The sequence below is a fragment of the Myxine glutinosa genome, chromosome 6 (assembly GCF_964187855.1).
Source record: "Myxine glutinosa chromosome 6, kmMyxGlut1.1, whole genome shotgun sequence".
NCBI lineage: Eukaryota > Metazoa > Chordata > Myxini > Myxiniformes > Myxinidae > Myxine > Myxine glutinosa.
The window spans coordinates 177,757,951-177,774,680 of NC_136266.1; the positions used below are offsets into that span (position 1 = coordinate 177,757,951).

Sequence of the window (16,730 nt, forward strand, 5' to 3'; positions counted from 1 at the left end):
ATTCCAATGATTCTGAATGCTTTGGTTTCAACAGCGTGAAGGAACCTTCATCTGGAACTTCATCTGGTTCATAATACGCTTCGTGTTTTTAATGACCTTGTCGTAGCCGAAATTAGCCCCCTGGTGGTGTATGTTCTCGCCTACAGGTGGATGGTAAACAAGCTCAAATTCAATAACCGAATTCAAAAGATGTAAATGTGCACAAAAGAATATAATTTAAAAGAAACTAATTAAATAATAAAACTATCACAGAACATGGTTATTTGAGCTGTTTGAGAATAACAGAACTCAGGCGCGGATCCAGGAATTAAAAGATGGGGGGGGGGGGGGGGTGCATGAAACTATAACGCTGGGTGGGTGGGGGGGGGGGGGGTTAGAGGTACTCCCCCAGGAGATTTGAAAGAATTGATCGTCAGAAACGGCATTTCGTGCGTTCTTGGTGGTTTCTGCAGTTCCTTGTGTTCTTCCCTGGTCCAGCAGTTCAGCAGATTCGCACCGCCTGCACCCTCATCCTGTATCGAAGGGGGGGGGGGGTGCGCACCCCATGCCCCCCTGGATCCGCCCCATATGCTACATAATATATAGATAGGCTCGTGAGGCGTAAGCGATTACGAAAATTGCACTGAACGACCAGGGGACTAAAACCCACATCACAACACTTTTGGGACGCACCTCGGTTCTTATTCCTTTAACCAGCGTGTTATATCGTCGGCTGAAATCCTTATAATACAAGTTTTCCTTTCACGTTATTTCCAAACGGATCATGATGACCATGGCGGTGTTGTAAGTATGAATATCACATGAGGCACTTTAAGTTGTTTTGCTTGCACTGGTTATGTAATCATTTGCGCCATTCCTTTATGTTAGTGCTTCAAATATATTTAATTCCGCATACTGCAGCGATACCGTATATTGATACTTTATTATCAACATCTCTGAGAAAGGAAGGGTTGGGGGGAAATGGGGGCAACGTTATGTTAGGGATTGCGCATGCGCCTGAATGACGTGACGGCCACGTGGCACACTCGAGACAGAACGAGGACTCCTCTGCTCTTACGCCATCTTTTCTCTCCTTCTCTCTCTCCTTGTCCCTCTCCTCTCCCTATCCCTCCCTCTGTGTTGTTCTCTTTCTCTCCCTACCCCTAGCCCCTGCTACCCGACACCCGAAACCCGCCGCCCGACCCTCCCCGCCTGTCCTCTACCCACCCCCTTCGCTCTCGACAGGTGAGCCGCCCGGGAGGCGCCTCGGCTCGGTTCTGCGGCCGGACGGCCGGCCCTTCGCGGGATGGGATGGCGCCGGGCGGGCCTCGGCCCTGCCGGGTGAGATAAAGCGCCGCGGGCTCCCCCCCGAAAGGCTCCCCGCTCGGGGAGCGGCGGCGGAGTCTCTTTGCCTCCCGGCTCGATCATGGAGGCTCGGAATCTCGCATACACCTACCTTGAGCGACCACCTGCCTTTTACGACTGCTTTGTTTGTAGAAGGCCGTGCTCGCTCAGAGCAGTGTTGTATCTTTTCGCCTTTCCAAAAAAAAACCAATCCCGGGAATTAATTTGGGTTATTACATTTACAGTGGGTTTCAAATTGAAAGGATCTAAACGTTCCGTCTTGATGAAGCCTCAAATACGTGTTCCCGCCAATTCTACCGATGACTCGAAGCGAGGTTGTAATCTTTTCCATCTTGCTTGAAATGTCACTCAAAGTCTCAGGTTTGGAGTATCGCCGCTTGCTGTTACCGTTTAATTGGCTTGCTGAGGTACTTTGCGTGTGTTCGTGCGAAAAATGGCATTTGATGGTAACATCCCTCGTCCGCCATGTTGGACGCTGCATTCATTCCCTCTTCGTCGTAATGAACCTTGGCGGGTCGATGTCCCCTCAGTCTGCGATTGTTTTGTTTGCGTTTCCTTCGTCGCTCACCTCAGCGAAGGTTTCGTGACCGTGGCCAATTCGAATTGTCGTTGCCGTCTCTGCGGCCGCCATTTTGCGATCCCGTCATCTTCGTGCCGTCGGTTCCTCAGAGCCCGACGTTTGTGAATGCGAAGTATCCGTGCGCGTTCGGCTGAGGGAAGATTCGCGCGTTGGAGCCGCCCGGGGCGCTTTAACCCCGCCATGTTTGGGAACGAGGCCCCATTTGCACCGAATGGTGGTGGGTGTTTGGACTGGGCTCGATGAGCGGACATTTTGTCATTCCGTTCTGTGTGTGAACCCAAGAGGAGGTTCAGGGTACACCCGACAATCTACTCTGGTTGTTGTTTTTATTACCGGGGTTTCTTCCTCGCGATCGAACCATTTATGGTCGAACTGTTGGAAAACGTCACTGGGAAAGGATTTTCCTTATTATTTTTTTGTTCAGAGTAAAATTTAATTCAAGATAAGCTGGGATTCTGCAGATTGAAACAACAACACTGTGTTTGCCTCGAAATAGGTAATTGTGCCAGTGTGTTGTCGAGCTTTGTTCGAGGCCTCCGTTACTCTTCTTCTTCACAGTAATGAGCCAGGGCCCTCGTGGTCGTGAGGCTCATTTCCATTGTCTGTACGTGGATTGTGCTTTAATGACTTTACACTGAATATTCTCTTATTTTAATACGTTTTTTGCCCCGTGTGTGTGTATTTTGATACCTGACGATGCTTGACAAGTGTGCAATGCAATTTTGAAATGTTTATTTTTTCTCATTTATAACTGTGAAGATGGTTCAATTAAGCTCCGACTCCGAGTCATACTGTGGACCTGTGAACCTAAAGCAAGACCTTTGGTACACCTAATAGTGATAGGTGCTATAACGCCCAGCATCCATTCTAAATGCCATTCCACCTCGTATTTTGCATTTTCCATTGAATCCACCATACGCATACCCCAATTGTGTAATGTCCACAACCCCCAACCATAATCCCTCCTTCCACATTTCCAGTTTTCCCTCCTTGGAGTTCCCTTCTGTATCCATGTTGTCCACCCCATGCATCCTCTCCTGCCCCTCCCTCAATTCCTCCCCACAACCATTGCTTGTCTGCCTCCCACGGTCTTGGCCTTCGGCTCTGCTGTTGGTGTCCGTCCCACCCTCTCTCTCTCTCAGCTGTTCTCCCCCCCCCCTCTTTCTCAGCTGTTTCCCCCCCCCCCACTCTCAGCTGTTTCTCCCCCCCCCCACTCTCAGCTGTTTCTCCCCCCCCCCACTCTCAGCTGTTTCTCCCCCCCCCACTCTCAGCTGTTTCTCCCCCCCCCCACTCTCAGCTGTTTCTCCCCCCCCCCCACTCTCAGCGGTTTCTCCCCCCCCCCCCACTCAGCTGTTTCTCCCCCCCCCCCACTCTCAGCTGTTTCTCCCCCCCCCCACTCTCAGCTGTTTCTCTCCCCCCCCCACTCTCAGCTGTTTCTCCCCCCCCCCCCCCACTCTCAGCTGTTCCCTGCCTCCCACTCTCAGCTGTTCCCTGCCTCCCCCTCTCAGCTGTTCCCTGCCTCCCCCTCTCAGCTGTTCCCTGCCTCCCCCTCTCAGCTGTTCCCTGCCTCCCCCTCTCAGCTGTTCCCTGCCTCCCCCTCTCAGCTGTTCCCTGCCTCCCCCTCTCAGCTGTTTCTCCCTCCCCCCCCCACCCTCAGCTGTTTTCTCCCCCCCCCCCACCCTCAGCTGTCCCCCCCCCCCACCCTCACCCTCAGCTGTCCCCCCCCCCACCCTCACCCTCAGCTGTCCCACCCTCACCCTCAGCTGTCCCCCCCCCCACCCTCACCCTCAGCTGACCCCCCTCACCCTCAGCTGACCCGCCCCACCCTCAGCTGTCCCCCCCCACCCTCAGCTGAACCCCCCCCCCCACCCTCTTGGCTGTTCCCTGCCTCCCCCTCTTGGCTGTTTCTCCCCCCCCCCCCACCCTCAGCTGTCCCCCCCCCCACCCTCAGCCCCCCCACCCTCAGCTGTCCCCCCCCCCACCCTCAGCTGTCCCCCCCCCACCCTCAGCTGTCCCCCCCCCCCCACCCTCAGCTGTCTCCCCCCCCCCCCACCCTCAGCTGTCTCCCCCCCCCACCCTCAGCTGTCTCCCCCCCCCCCCCCCTCTCAGCTGTCCTTTCTGTCCCGTCACTTCCTGATCCATTCGGTGTACTACTACTACTACTAGTACTCGTTCTTCCATGAGCCTCGCCTATGTATACAAAAAAAAACCCACTGAAGTTCCATTATGTATTTTAATGTTGGCAGTTGTAAGAAGCTGGTTTATTTTACCTGAGAAATTGGTAATCTTTCATTGTTTTTGTTTTCTTCCCATGATGCAGTGTTTTTATCCTCCCTGTGGGACACCCTGTTTACTTTGTTATCATTTGTTCTGAAAATAATCTCCATCATGGTGTAAAGGTTGACAATGAGCTGACATCACATCTCTGACTTTTTCAAGCTTTGAGGGAATAACTAACGGTCTCCAGACTACGCGGATTAGAAACAAAAACCTAAATCGAGCATTGTAAAAGGTTTTATTTGAAACGTTGGATGACAAATCGATTATTGAACCGAGGGAGTAACTGTACATTCCTCAAGACCTCAACACGCCATTGTTTGTAACCCCCAGGGTGCCTTTGCCACCACAAATTGGCGAACGGCCCTTTGCCCTTCACCTGTTTTTATGAGTTTTTTTTTGTACCACCACATCGCCCTTTGTCCTTCACCTGTTTTTATGGTTTTTTTTGTACCACCACATCGCCCTTTGTCCTTCACCTGTTTTTATTAGTTTTTTTTTGTACCACCACATCGCCCTTTGTCCTTCACCTGTTTTTATGGTTTTTTTTGAACCACCGCATCGCCCTTTGTCCTTCACCTGTTTTTATTAGTTTTTTTTTGTACCACCACATCGCCCTTTGTCCTTCACCTCTTTTTATGAGGTTTTTTTTGTACCACCACATCGCCCTTTGCCCTTCACCTGTTTTTATTAGTTTTTTTTGTACCACCACATCGCCCTGTCCTTCACCTGTTTTTATTAGTTTTTTTTGTACCACCACATCGCCCTTTGTCCTTCACCTGTTTTTATGAGTTTTTTTTTGTACCACCACATCACCCTTTGTCCTTCACCTGTTTTATGAGTTTTTTTTTGTACCACCACATCGCCCTTTGTCCTTCACCTGTTTTTATGAGTTTTTTTTTGTACCACCACATCGCCCTTTGTCCTTCACCTGTTTTTATGAGTTTTTTTTTGTACCACCACATCGCCCTTTGCCCTTCACCTGTTTTTATGAGTTTTTTTTTGTACCACCACATCGCCCTTTGCCCTTCACCTGTTTTTATGAGTTTTTTTGTACCACCACATCGCCCTTTGTCCTTCACCTGTTTTTATGAGTTTTTTTTTGTACCACCACATCGCCCTTTGTCCTTCACCTGTTTTTATGAGTTTTTTTTTGTACCACCACATCGCCCTTTGCCCTTCACCTGTTTTTATTAGTTTTTTTTGTACCACCACATCGCCCTTTGTCCTTCACCTGTTTTTATGAGTTTTTTTTTGTACCACCACATCGCCCTTTGTCCTTCACCTGTTTTTATGAGTTTTTTTTTGTACCACCACATCGCCCTTTGTCCTTCACCTGTTTTTATGAGGTTTTTTTTGTACCACCACATCGCCCTTTGTCCTTCACCTGTTTTTATGAGTTTTTTTTTGTATGACCACATCACCCTTTGTCCTTCACCTGTTTTTATTAGTTTTTTTTTGTACCACCACATCGCCCTTTGCCCTTCACCTGTTTTTATGAGTTTTTTTTGTACCACCACATCGCCCTTTGCCCTTCACCTGTTTTTATGAGTTTTTTTTGTACCACCACATCGCCCTGTCCTTCACCTGTTTTTATTAGTTTTTTTTGTACCACCACATCGCCCTTTGTCCTTCACCTGTTTTTATTAGTTTTTTTTTGTACCACCACATCGCCCTTTGTCCTTCACCTGTTTTTATGAGGTTTTTTTTGTACCACCACATCGCCCTTTGTCCTTCACCTGTTTTTATGAGTTTTTTTTTGTACCACCACATCGCCCTTTGTCCTTCACCTGTTATTATGAGTTTTTTTTTGTACCACCACATCGCCCTTTGTCCTTCACCTGTTATTATGAGTTTTTTTTTGTACCACCACATCGCCCTTTGTCCTCACCTGTTTTTATGAGTGTTTTTTTGTACCACCACATCGCCCTTTGTCCTTCACCTGTTTTTATGAGTTTTTTTTTGTACCCCCACATCGCCCTTTGTCCTTCACCTGTTTTTATGAGGTTTTTTTTGTACCACCACATCGCCCTTTGTCCTTCACCTGTTTTTATGAGGTTTTTTTTGTACGACCACATCACCCTTTGTCCTTCACCTGTTTTTATGAGTTTTTTTTTGTACCACCACATCGCCCTTTGTCCTTCACCTGTTTTTATGAGTTTTTTTTTGTACCACCACATCGCCCTTTGTCCTCACCTGTTTTTATGAGTTTTTTTTTGTACCACCACATCGCCCTTTGTCCTTCACCTGTTTTTATGAGTTTTTTTTTGTACGACCACATCACCCTTTGTCCTTCACCTGTTTTTATTAGTTTTATTTTGTACCACCACATCGCCCTTTGCCCTTCACCTGTTTTTATTAGTTTTTTTTTGTACCACCACATCGCCCTTTGCCCTTCACCTGTTTTTATGAGTTTTTTTTTGTACCACCACATCGCCCTTTGTCCTCACCTGTTTTTATGAGTTTTTTTTTGTACCACCACATCGCCCTTTGTCCTTCACCTGTTTTTATGAGTTTTTTTTTGTACGACCACATCACCCTTTGTCCTTCACCTGTTTTTATTAGTTTTATTTTGTACCACCACATCGCCCTTTGTCCTTCACCTGTTTTTACGAGTTTTTTTTGTACCACCACATCGCCCTTTGTCCTTCACCTGTTTTTATTAGTTTTATTTGTACCACCACATCGCCCTTTGTCCTTCACCTGTTTTTATTACTTTTTTTCTCTCTTTGTCCACCCAAAATCCTTTTTTTCTGTTTACCAGAAGCACGTACGTTTTTCAACAAACTGAACTCTGGACAAGTGTTTCACAAAAGGTGTGACGTGAAACCCTCGAGTGTTTCGTGTGGAGTGAAATTCATCGACAGCCTCCTCATCCTGCACCTTTGGGAGATATCGGGCAAAAGTGGACTCGTTTTCCACCAGAGGAAAGCTCCACATTCCTAATGGAGTTTTGGCCATTGGCTTGGAAAAAAAAACTTGGCTTTTGGAATTTAAAGAAAATTTAATAAAGTGATTCTATTATTGAAAATATATAATTAAGTCTAATTAAAATAGATTTTAACAGTTGTAGAAAAAACGTTTTCAGGAGTTTACCGCCATGAAGCAACAGCTATTACACCACTTTATTTAACCCGTTATATTAGTTATTTGTGCTTGTCGTTTGTGTCCTTTGTAACGTCGCTAAAATCGCTCGTCTAAAAAAAAAATGATCATGTGTGATCGGGAGAAATTTCGAGTCGCACGTGTGTGGGGTAAAAATCTGATACATAGCTTGTGCTGCAATATTTGTGCATCAACATCGTGCGTGTAATTGAACAGAGTACGAGTCGGTTCCTGAGCCTAGCCTGTGATTTAATATGGCCTCGTCTATCCTCGACGCTGTTTAATTTTTATGTACATTGATGAAAAATGCCATGTCGGTGGCTTCAAAATAAATAAAAATTTCCCAGCAGCTCCATCTTACAATGAAGAATACACCTGTGAACTCAGGTGTATAAATCTGAAAAAGGGGAAACTAATCCTGCGAGCAACTTCAATCCGTGCTGGCACGCCGAGCAGTCTGGTAAGACGACAAGAATTGAAACTTGGTTTCCAATAAGGACGATGTCTAGGTCACGATGAGCGACGACTCAAAAAAGGCTGAAAAACCTGTAAACATGCAGCCAGCCTCGACGACGCAGCGATACCAAGAGAAGAGGTGTAAACGACCAAAGCCTGGGGTATTGAGGTGGAGACTGTCTTCTGGAGACACTGCCAAATGTCTTCCATACGTGGGACGTGCGGAAAACTAAAATGTTTGGAGGACTCGATTAAACAAAAAGTTAAAAGCAACGCGTTCCTCAAGATGATCGTAAAAAGAAGGGAAGACGTACTTTTGGCCCGGAAAGGATCTTCGTCCACCTTTTGATGTATCCTTGAGTACAGTGGAACCAACAGTGGTTTATCAGGGTTCTCTGATTATCACCATCAATGTGTTTGAACCTTGGGAGGTTTTTGTTAAATGCTGATATAGCTATAGATATTATTTGTTCCTAAAATGTGGGCTTTATAGCATCTCCAGGTAAGTTCGTTGTGAAACCCCATCATCATTGACTGTTGGAACTGCCTTTGCCCATGTGCTCCGGTACGCAATTCCCTTGAAATGTTCTGGTGCTGTACATTTATATGGTTTTGCTGGAGCGACGTGCCCGTTCCTGTGGTTCCCTCGTGTGATGTCTTGGACGTGATGATAACTCTGAGGGCCTTTTGATTGTTCCTCAGGACCCTAGCCACTCAAGATGAGTCACCTTGCGAGCCAGGCCGAAGGAGGAGGCGGCCTCAATGTTACGCTCACCATCCGCCTGCTTATGCACAGCAAGGTCAGATTTGACGAGTATTACCTGCCATTTCTTTCAAGCACCTTACAATAATATTGTTTACAGACCTATTGTATTAACCCTGTTTAATGTACTCGTAAATTACTATTTTTGTTAAATTTTCATTGTTTTTTTGTCTTTTTCAAACAGGAAGTGGGCAGTGTAATTGGAAAGGTGAGTTCTCTGCATGTGGTTGTCTTGTGTATAACCTGTTTGTTCCTGTAGATTTATTGCCGAGCTACAAAACAAATGTTTTATATACCAATGAGTTTAGGAACATCAATGTTCCTTATTGAAAGAATATTTGGATCTACCTGTTCCTATCTGAGCACATGGTTAATGATGATGGGATCCCAGGTTAAAATCCTTTTGATGTTGTTTATTTGTTTACGACCTCCCAATGTCCTTGTCATTCCTGTTTGTCACCTTGTACCCTGTACTCTTGTGTGATTGATGTGTAAAGCATCGCTTGATTGTTTAGATTGGAAAGTCTCAAATCAACGCTGTATTGGATTTGAACCTGCGGTTGCAGGAAGAACGTGATTATATGGGAATAACGTGCAGGCCAGTTGTTGGGAACTGAAATGGAGCATGTCATGTTGCGAGAACGGACCACCTGTAAACAACAACTGCAAACCGGCAACCTCGAGAAGGCTTTTTGAAGAAACTTTTTGGTTTCAGACCAGGTCACTCTTCTCTGGACATGCTGCTTCTGCTGTCTCAACAATGGATTGAGGTCCTCAATGCCAAAGAGGAAATCGGAGCTGTCTCCCTTGACATATCACGTGCCTTCGATACGGTCTGGCACCCAGCTCTGCTCACCAAACTCTCCTATGGTATCCATGGAAATCTCTATGCATGGCTTGCGGACTTCCTCTCTGGTCGTAGTTAATGTGTGGCCCTGAATGGATTTCTCTCATCTCCCCTTCCTGTTCAGGCTGGAGTTCCCCAAGGCAGTGTGCTGGGCTCTGTGCTTTTTCTGGTCTTTATCAATGATCTCTCCGACTCTGGAAAATCCTCTCTATCTCTTTGCTGATGACTCCACTCTCTGCCGCTCCATTCCTCTTCCCTCAGATCGGCAGTCTGCAGCCTCCTCACTCTCTGAAGACCTGGACAAAATCACAGACTGGTCAAACAAGTGGAACATGTCTTTCAATCCTGACAAATCTCACACTCTTACTATGTCTCTCCGAAAACATCGACTGGACAACCCTCCCATCTACTTTCTCAACAATCCTCTCCAAGAATCTGTCGCTCAAGCTTTTGGGTCTCACTATCTGCCATGATCTTTCTTGGGAAAACCACATTTCCAAGCTGGCCTCCAAAGCCAGTCGCCGACTGGGCATCCTCCGTCGTGCGAAGTCCTTCCTTGGCACACCTGAGCTCCTCACCACATACAAGGCTTTCATCCGCAGCTCAATGGAATACTGTTCTCCCCTATGGGCCGGTGCTCCTGCCTCACACCTAGCTCGGCTTCACGCTGTTGAAACCAAAGCTTTCAGAATCATTGGAATCTCCCACGATGAAGCTATCTCCGAGGGCCTTTCACTTACTCACCACAGGCAGGTTGGTGGTCTTTCTGTCTTCTACCGAATCCTCTCCGGCCTTGCTCCCCCAGCTCTCTCTGTGCTCTGTCCCCCAAATATTCCGACAGGTCGCACAAGATCTGCCAGCAACCCTCTGATGGTTAAACTGCCGAAATCTCGGCTCTCTGCTCACCTTCACTCTTTGATTCCTCTTTTCTCCCGCCTCTGGAGCAAACTCCCACACTCCCTTCAATCCCACTCCTCCCTCCAGGTCTTTAAAACAGCTGTTCACCACCATCTCTTATCTTCCCCCATCCAAAACCTTGATCTTTTCTACCCCCACTAATTCACCCCAGATCCACCTTGTTTGAAATACCAACTTCTTTCCTGGAAGTCCTGGCAGTGTCCAAATGTTTTATACCGCTCCCACCCCCCCTTCCCATGCCCCCCCCCCCCCAAAGCCCTCTCCCTCCCACAGAACTCTCGATGTCTCCATGTCTCTCGGTCCCTGCTCTCAAATGTTGTTTGTGTCCTTCCCCCCTCTCCCCATCTTGTCTACCGCTCCCGATGTTATATGTTTTATGTGTCGGTTTGTCTTTCTGTGTGATTAATGTTCGCTCTTTCACGAGCCTCGATCTTGTATACAAAAAGAAAAAGAAAGAAAAAAAAGGCCCTCAAAGAATCAAATGGAGAAAATGGAAATTGAAGAAAAATATTCTGGAGTATAATGGCCTCAAATTGCATTGAAGGAGACTTTTATTTTGCAGTGGACTAAAAAGGCTGGTCAGCTCAACTAGTTGGCCCAAGCCAATGTTTGCCCCCGTGCTCATCTGGCATATACATGTTTTGGGATTCATTTGGCATGCATGTCTGTTCACTCGTGTTTGTGTTTGGCGGCAACATTATTGGCCTTTCAAGCATTTATCCTGTAATGGGGATGGGTAATGGAGCTAAAGTTTATTTTGTGCTTCCATATGTTTGCTTGTCGTCCTGTCTGTTCCTTCCATCCCGTCCACTCGTCAATTTCTGGTTGTAAGGACATTATTGTCTTGTCTAGCATTGGCTTTGACATCTGTTTTCAAAAGGTTGTTTATTTATTTATTATTTTTTTACTCAAAAAATATTTATTTATTTTACTCAAAATCGTTTTGTATTTATTTTGCAGAAAGGTGAATTTGTGAAAAGAATACGTGAGGAGGTGAGTGCTTATTTGGCATTTTGTCCGTTTCGTCTTTTTGTAGTTGCTTTTTCATGTTATTATGCAAATAGTGCGCTGTTGTTACAGTGAAGGTTCCTTGTATGTTTCAGAGTGGTGCTCGCATCAACATATCTGATGGAAACAGCCCTGAGCGTATCGTCACTGTGACAGGTCCGACCGAGTCCATCTTCATGGCGTTCGCTCTCATGACCCGCAAGCTTGAGGAGGTGTTTCAAAGCTCTTGCAATCCTTACCATTCCTTGTAATCTCTGTGCCCTTCTGCATTTTTTGCTTATGTCCAAATAGTTTGGTTTTTGTCATCCCCACCAAAGCAAAGTGTACGGGCTTGCTTTAGTTTCTCGTGTGGAGCATTTTGTTGTTTGATTGGTGTATGAACAACAAAAAAACTGCACAAATTGGTTGAATCCTTATATTTTCACTTAATCTGATACGCACTTGATGCTGATGATGTGTTGTTTATGTGCAAGGTTAAAAAAAACAAAAAACGTGCAATATAGTACAGGCAGTGCCAGGTTTACGAACACCCGGCTTCCGAACATCCATTCATACAAACATTATACTTTATAACCGTGTTTCGCTCTTTCAAACATTCGATACATTCACACAAACATGGCTTTTTTGAACATACCTCGCTGAGTGCTAAACACAGGAAATCGGGTGCTCAAATGTGGGAAAACGAACAGAGTGGGTGACACACTGAACAACAGAACACAAGGATCCATTCATGTTCCCATGATGCATCTGGCCTTTTTGGTGGCACCATACCATGCTTTACTGTATTTGTAGCCGCTCGTGTTGATCGATTGACCAAAAAGATTTATGCTTGCACGTTTTTCGTCTTTATCATTACGAGAAGATAAGACCTGTTAAGCGATGGGCACAACAACAACAACATCAGGCATTTTAAGGCCATTTTCCCTGCAAGAGCGGGGGTTAGCCTTGTGGTCCCCATGACAATCTTCTCCATTTTGCCCTATTTTCTGCATCTCTCCTTGTTAAACCCCCTTGCCTGCATTTCTTCTTCGACCATCTTCAGCCAAGTCTTTCTCGGTCTTCCCCGTCCTCGACTTCCTTCTACATCATTTCCATCACTCTTCTCAACCAGTCACTTTCATCCTTCCTCAACACATGACCAAACCATCTCAACCTGTTCCTCTTCACAGCATCCATCACAGGCTCTATTCCCACCATCTTTCGCAATTCATCATTTGTTTTCCTCTCTCAACGATACTCCGCACATCCACCGAACCATTAGCATTTCCACCCTTTCCAGCCTTAGTTGCTGCTCTCTACGTTCATTACCCATGTCTCGCTCCCATAAATCATAACACTTCTCACACATGCAGCATACACCTTTCCCTTCAGCTTCAACAACACTCCCCTCCTCATCAGCACGCCATTCAGTTCCCGAAACTTCTTCCATGCACATCTCACTCTAGCAACCGTTGCCGAGTCTGATCCACCTGCTCCATTCAGCATGTGTCCTCGGTAACAAAATGTTTTCACACCTTCCAGCTTCACGCCGTCTCCAAGATCAAACTCAACATTTCCTCCATCTGCAGCTCCCTCTGTGCACACCTTACACTTGAATGTAGCTGCCACACTGGTTAATGACCCTCTCAAACCACTACATTTTTGATGAACCCACTCAGCGCACATTGTACGTTGAATGGAGTTCACTCCGACACCCTTCCTGCACACGGCCACTTCCCAGTTCTTTCCACCTCACCACATGCTTTACCACTTGCCATCACCTTCGTCTTTCCGTTATTCACCTTCAGACCTTTTGTCTCCATACATTCCTTCCACTTGTTCATCTTCTCCTTCAGTCCATCCATACTTTCTGCAATCAACACCAGATCATATGCATACAACAACTCCCACGGTAAACCCTCCTTTACGTTCCGACCCAGCACCTCCATCACAGCTACAAATAGTAGTGGACTTAGTTCCGACCCCTGATGCACTCCCACCTTCACCTCAAACTCACCACTGTTCCCGTCCTTCGTCCTTACAGCTGTGCGCGCTCTTTTGTACATTGCCATCACTACTCTGATCAACCATTCCTCCACTCCTAACTTCCTTAATGCCCATGTCACTACTTCACATGGAACCCTATCGAATGCTTTCTCCAGATCAACAAACCCAAGAAACAACTTCTTCCCCTTCTCCATGTACTTCTCCTGCAACTGCCTCACAATAAAAAGCGCGTCTGCCATTCCTCTTCCTGGCATAAATCCAAACTGCATTTTGTCAATCTTCACTTTCTTCCTTATCCTCCTCTCCAACACCCTTTCCAATACCTTCATTCCATGCTCCAATAACTTTATCGCTCGATACGAGCCACAGTCCAGAGGGTCACCTTTCCCCTTGTATAGAGGGACGAGAGTACTCAGTTCCCCATCCACTGGAATGCGGCCTTCTTTCACCACCAGATTGCAGATCTCTGTCATTCTCTTCATACCCCAATTTCCCGCTGCCTTCAACATATCTCCCACAACTCCCGTCGGCCCTCCCACTTTTCTACTCTTCATTGCTTTTATCGCTTCCTCAACTTCCTTCTCGGTTATCTTCTCTGCCGGTCCTAAAACTGGGTTCCTCTCTATGTTGCCATCCCATTCATTCTCTGCATTCAACAGCATTTCCATATATCTTTTCCATCTTCCTTTAATTCCATCTGGGTCCACAATTATTTGTTCCACTTCATCCTTCAAGCAACTCACCCCCATCACATCACACCTCTCTTCGCTATATATATGAATGATCGTTTTAAGGCCATTTTCCCCGCTAGAGTGGGGGTTAGCCTTGCAGCCCCATGACAATCATGGTTCCCTGTTTGAGGCAATGGTTTTATGACCGGATGCCCTTCCTGACGCCAACCCTTGGTCGCCTCTTACGATACGCAGGGATACGGTGTACCTATTCTAAACCGGGGTACACACCGGGATCATTCATCCCAGCAAGCTGGGAACTGCTTTGCAATCCTGAATACCGCTCTCTGACCCTCTTCCAAATCCAAGCGTTCTCCGAACATTTTCCTACATCCCTTTTGCGCCTTTGCTACCACTTTCTTTGCAGCCTTCTTGGCAGCCTACTTCTTCTTCTTAAGCGATGGGCACAACAAAAGATAAATTTACGTATGCTTTAAAAGGCATGTATGGATGGAGCGGCAGAGAGTGGAGTCATCAGCAAAAAGATAAGGAGGATTTGCCAGTGAGTCGGAGAGATCATTGATGAAGATTAGAAAAAGCACATGGATCAGAACACTGCCCTGAAGAACTCCATCCAGGACAGGAAGAGGACATTAGAGAATTCCATTTAGAGGCACACATTGACTATGGCAGCACAGGAAGTCTGCAAGCCATGAGTGGAGATTTCCATGGATACCAGAGGAGGAGAGTTTGGTGAGCAGAGCGGGGTGCCAGACCGTATCAAAGGCACGTGATATGTCAAGTGAGACGGCTCTAATTTCCTGTTTGGCATTGAGGACCTCCATCCATTGTTGAAACAGCAGAAGCAGCATATCCAGAGTAGAATGACCTGGTCTGAATCCAAATTGATGATCGGAGATCAAGCCATTAGAGAAGAGGTAGGATTTGATATCAGAAGCGATGATTGATTCCATGACCTTGCTGATTATTGGGAGCAGGCTGATTGGTCTGTCGTTACAAGGATCTGTTTTTGCACCTTTTTGTGTAAAGCGGTAATGTTTGCTGATTTCCAAGCAAATGACAGATGACCTTGAACAAAAGAGAGGGTGAAGAGATCAGAGAGGGTGAGATGGAGCGGCAGAGCAGGATTTTAGGACCCGTGGGCTGATGCCGTCTGGTCCAATTGCAGAATCAGTCGAGGTTTGACAGAGACTTCTCCACCTTGTCGGGAGAGAAGGACACAGAGTCCAGGAGCTGCTGGGTACTACTGTGTAAGGGGGGTACAGAGAAAGATGGGTTTGGGACCAAGTTAATATTTCAACGGGTGACTGCTAGTTACAAAAATTGTTTTTGGCTCAGAATTATCCTTTTTGGATAGTCAGGCCTTTGAACACCAATCTCTGGAATCGACATGATTATATAGATGAGCTCACTTTTAGTATTTGGGAACCCTTTTTGAAATATGAATCAAAGTAACTCAGTATTACGCCAAAACAACTGTCCTTGATTGCCGCAGTGCCATACTGATTTTGACCATGCATTCGTCTACCGTACCTTGCCTTGTTTGACATGAAAACTATGCAGTGTTTGAACATCTGGTTGAGTATTTGAATTTTGATGAGCTTAGTTGTATTTTCTAGATTTGACAAATAGCCATGTATGTTTTTTACCCTTTGGCCAAAAATATTCAAAACCTGAATAAAGAAAAATTTCCATTCGTTTTATTCGATATATTTGAGTGACAATGGCAAACCTCAGTTGAAGCCCCGACCTTATTTGGAGCATCCGTAGCACCTTTCCTCATGCCAGGCTTCATCTATCTATAATTCCAGTAATCTCTGTACGTTTGTACGTTTGTTTGTTTGTCTGTGACCGCTGTTTCTCGACAACCACGGGTCCGATATACTTTTAACTTGCCAGGTATATTGCTGGGGACCCGAGGATGTGCCTTTTCAAGGTTTCATATTAATCGGACAATTACTTACCGAGCTATGTCCAAAAAACGATTCAACCAATCAGAGAGCAGCGAACTATCGCGTGTGCCGAACGTGGCGGACACACTCTGCCTCGGATGGCACATTTGAGAGCGTATTCATTTATTTCACGTTTGCAAACTATGTTGGCGTTAAACTATGTTTTAAAACTAATAAAAACGAATTTGCGATTCATTCGCTTTCCTGCGCGTTTGTGCACGCGATGGCGATTTCTTTACCAAACTCCGGAAGCCGTTCGCTTTGGACCAAACCATTTCATGTAAATAGAGGGGGGGGATATAATTTTAGATATAGATATAGTACGGGCAATGCCCTAGTGGGTTAAAATCAAATAAAACGTCGGGTTGAACAGTGCTTCGTGTTTGTTACTGAGATTGATTGTTTTCACAGGATATGCTTGGTACATTGTCTGGGGGTGCTCTCGTCAACAAGCCACCGGTGACCTTGAGACTTGTGGTTCCTGCCAGTCAGTGTGGATCTCTCATTGGAAAGAGCGGAAACAAGATCAAGGAATTGAGAGAAGTGGGTTTGATATCACGATTCCTCTCTGGGGATTACAAGCATTTATTAATTTCATTGCCTGGGCAGTGGTTTGAACCATTTTGCCACCACATTGCAAAAGGTTCTTGTGCATTTTCCGCATGTGGTGGATTGCTGTGCTTCTGATGCAGTGCCCCTCCCCTGTAGGTTAGAGCTGGAATTTAATGTTTTCAGGTTGTTGGCGATGGCCTGCTGATTCTTTGTGAAGGACACCCTGGTTTTTTAATTTTTTTTAATTTTT

General features: G+C 46.0%; 1 protein-coding gene across 14 annotated transcripts in view; it reads left to right on the forward strand.

Annotated features, from left to right (window-relative positions):
• Positions 1-937: 937 nt before the first annotated feature.
• The window catches only part of LOC137428981 (poly(rC)-binding protein 3), a 28,060-nt gene continuing 12,267 nt past the window's right edge, over positions 938-16,730 (forward strand). For 2 of the 14 annotated variants that reach the window (XM_068118921.2, XM_078780900.1), the window contains exons 1-6: positions 953-1,224; positions 8,465-8,562; positions 8,710-8,733; positions 11,251-11,283; positions 11,394-11,510; positions 16,340-16,471. In XM_068118921.2, coding sequence (XP_067975022.1) covers positions 8,482-8,562; positions 8,710-8,733; positions 11,251-11,283; positions 11,394-11,510; positions 16,340-16,471 — 387 coding nt within the window. In that variant the 5' untranslated portion in view covers positions 953-1,224; positions 8,465-8,481. Of the gene's footprint in view, positions 1,321-6,965; positions 7,018-8,464; positions 8,563-8,709; positions 8,734-11,250; positions 11,284-11,393; positions 11,511-16,339; positions 16,472-16,730 lie in introns of all 14 variants that reach the window. The other 12 variants (XM_078780896.1, XM_078780902.1, XM_078780898.1 and 9 more) reach the window with 11 other exon arrangements.